Here is a 3,562-nt window from a genome sequence, read left to right as displayed (position 1 = left end):
AATATGTCCATCTTTCTTTCATGACTTTGCTTTACTTATGTTTCTTTTCTAATTAACTCATGAAACTATTGTTTTCATACTATCATGTGCAGCTTACTTATAAAAAAAGAAGGAGATGGGTTAATTCTGTAGCTTTGTAAGGACAATGAGACTTGATTTGTATCATTTTGTGTTCACACTGTTGAAGTGCAGAAGTAATGTTTCATGCATCAGTTTTACTGTCTGCACCACCTAAAACAAATCCAACCAACTGCAAGATGTCAAGAATTATAACTGTGATATCAAGGAGATTCCCAATCAGAGATGCCATCAGAAAGTGCTGGCTTCCATATTGGGAAGACAAAACCCCCTTTTTCTTGAAGGTTGCAAGGAGGGCTCATGGGATGTCTCTGTAACTCTATGTAATGGACACATTAATATGATAAGGCGGGAGATCACCAACATTTTCCACTTTTAGGCCAGACTGACCCAGCTCAGGGGAAAACTAGGCTGATACCAAAACCAGGTGACTACTACCACTTTTCCCCGGTGCTGCTTCTTTTTGCTGCCCAGCTGCAGTACAGCACCGCGCAGAGTACGAGAAGGCCTCTGTTACCAAAAGCGGCCAAAGACCTACCTCCACAGGGTGGATACAATGGGGTCATGGGCTCTAGATTGCCAACTGCTGTGATGAAGTCCAGACAAAACTGATAAGGTCAAAACGAAATATATTGGGACTGTTTGGTTCATTAAATTTTTTTTTTTTTTAAATCCCAATTTTTGGCATTGGGTAATGTTGATATTTTTAAATATGTGTGCACAGTCAATGGGTGCATCTCCATGTCTGCCCCACTGGGCAGTTGTTACTGTGCAGACATTTAGTACTAGCTTTAGCAAGTGCTAAATGAATGCTCAGTACCTGCCAGGACTGCAGAGTCCTTACAGCGCATGGATCGCTTCCATCCCTACTGAGAACTAGCAATACATGAACGCACAGTAGCTCATTGCTACCTCTGATTAGGTAGCAGTGGTGGTGACACAACTAGTGCCCACCAACACTACGTTCTCACAGCGATAACTACATCATCATAGCTCATCACTACGGTGATGCAGCATCTTATATAGATGCACCCAGGCTGGTGCAAATACTACATGCAGTATGAACCCCAGACTGGCACTGCATCCTGTCCGTACCATGGCTTCCAGGCTGGCCCCAAGCATCTTATGTTCTGCAAGATGCTGGGGCTGGTTTGTGTTGCATGTGGTGTGCAGGGATAGAGCTGTACAAATGCTGCAAGCTGCACATGTAGGCGATCCAGAACGCAAGCTGCAAGCAGTGCCTCCACTAGGCCACCCCGTGGGATTGATCTGGCAGAGGGGGGCCATCTGTGTATGAGATCCCTGGCTTTAAGGGGAGCTGGGACCCTATGTGTATATGAGTCAGGCGAAAGTGGTCTGAGGGGCTGTCACATTTCATAGATTCATAGACATTCGGGCAGGAAGGGGCCTCGGAAGATCATCGAGTCCAGCCCCATGCCCAAGAGGCAGGAAGTCATCTGGGGACAAAGGATCCCAGCAAGATAAGCATCCACATTTCTCTTGAAGGTGTTCAATCTAGGTGCTTGAACCACTTCCGATGGCAGGCTACTCCAGACTTTGGGGGCACGGACAGCAAAGAAATTCTTCCTTACGTCCAGCCTGAAACGGTCTTGCAGTAGTTTATAACCACTTGCCCTTGTTATAACTGGGCGCCCTTGGGGCGCTCTGGTGAACAGTGTTATGTTCTCATGCAAAACTGCATAGCAACGAACCCAATTGCAATCTGTTGACTCCCTGCATCCTAAGATGCCCAGTCTGGCTAACAGGGAAAACAGAGCCAGATAGAGAAGCTCAGGGCCTTCTCGGAGATGCCATGACTTGTGTTGTGAGGGAGATTAAAGCAGAGCACAGCTGTGCTGTTCTGCTAACATCTGTACAGCTCGGACTGTTTACATCTGGGCTTTTCCTTCTGAGCTGTGCAGGACTCCAGGGAACGAGTCCCAGGAGCCTTCATAAGAAAACTACTGAAAAATTGCCGTCTTGCTTCACTCCTTTTCTATAAGGCGGGGTTGAGGTCAGCTGTGCATTCAGAAACCTGGTTGGATTCACTTCAATCGTTCAGTGACAGAGGGAGCAGAGAAAGACCTCTGAGTTAGCTGTGCTTCTGGGGACCCAGACTAGTAGTTGGTGCAGAGGAGAGCTGAGAGATCAACTGGACAAGAGCAGAGGATCTCGGCAGGGTATGCCTGAATGTGACACAAGAGATGAGGAAACTTCCACAAAAACTATTTCAGTAAGTTTGCTGCATCGGTAAAGTGTCCTGTCTTAGTATGATGCAGAGGAGATTTTAAAACATTAAAAGTTGGAAAACCTGGCTACACAAATCATTCTGCATTTTATGTATAATCGATTCTAAGTTACCATAACAGTTGTTTAACCTACATTTAACCTTTAGTTTCATTTAAAAACAAGTTAGGTAAAAATAGGATAATAAACTTCCTATTAGGAAGGGGGTGGGATTGGGACCGCTAAGGAATTCAACTTTTTTGTATAATATCTTGTATTTCATACATATTTGTTTCCAGCATACATTTTCTAGGTGAGATCTAGTGAAAGCAATAGACTTCCAGATTTAATTCAAAGGAAAAGAATCCTGAGGTGTGGCTGGGTTAACATTTTCTTCACTTTCTAAAGGAATATCAAAATATTTTATTTTATGTAGGGTCTTGCCAGGGAAAAATCATTTATTAAAATCAAATATTTCATTGGAAGAAAAATGGAATATTTCCATTCTTAGCATGAAATTTGGAGACATTATTGATGGGAATATCAAAGCCACTGAGTTTGTTACTCTCACCCTTACCACTGCCCTTGTTCTATTGTAGCCAGGACTTGCACGGTGCCCTGGAAAGGAAGATGTCCAACTGGACCACTGTAACTGATTTCCTCCTCCTGGGCTTCTCGGACACTCGGGAGCTGCAGATCTTGCACTTTGTCATCTTTCTGGCAGCGTACCTGGCAGCTCTGGTGGGGAACCTCCTTGTCATCACTGTTGTAACTACGGACCACCACCTCCACAGCCCCATGTACTGTTTTTTGGCAAATTTGTCCATCCTTGACCTTGGGACCATCTCTGTCATTGTCCCCAAATCCATGGCCAATTCTCTCTTAAACACCAGGAAAATTTCCTATGCTGGATGTGTGTCCCAGGTCTTTCTCTTCGTCCTGTGTTCTGCAGCCGATCTTGCATTCCTCACCATCATGGCATATGACCAGTACGTTGCCATCTGCAAGCCACTGCATTATGAGATAATAATGAACGGGAGAGCTTGTGTCCAGATGGCTGCCAGTGCTTGGGCTGCTGGTGTCATGTACTCTGCACTGCACACTGGGAACACCTTTAGTCTCCCCTTCTGCCACTCAAATATCATCAACCAGTTCTTCTGTGAAATACCCCAGCTGCTCAGGCTCTCCTGCTCTGACGCATACTGCAGAGAGCTGGCAGCCCTTGCCATCAGTGTGTTTTTAGCTCTAGGCTGTTTTG

General features: G+C 45.2%; 1 protein-coding gene across 1 annotated transcript; it reads left to right on the top strand.

Moving 5' to 3' along the window:
• Positions 1-2,934: 2,934 nt before the first annotated feature.
• On the top strand, positions 2,935-3,537 carry LOC112549060 (olfactory receptor 14A16-like; the record flags this gene model as incomplete). The annotated part of the gene is made up of 1 exon (XM_025195878.1): positions 2,935-3,537. A coding segment is annotated over exon 1 (603 nt), but the record flags the coding sequence as incomplete, so codon positions are not given.
• Between the last annotated feature and the right edge of the window lie 25 nt (positions 3,538-3,562).

Source organism: Alligator sinensis, unplaced genomic scaffold, assembly GCF_000455745.1.
Source record: "Alligator sinensis unplaced genomic scaffold, ASM45574v1 scaffold1741_1, whole genome shotgun sequence".
Classification (NCBI taxonomy): Eukaryota; Metazoa; Chordata; order Crocodylia; family Alligatoridae; genus Alligator; species Alligator sinensis.
Note: the sequence above shows the minus strand (reverse complement) of the source record. Positions and strands in the feature narration are given on the sequence as shown.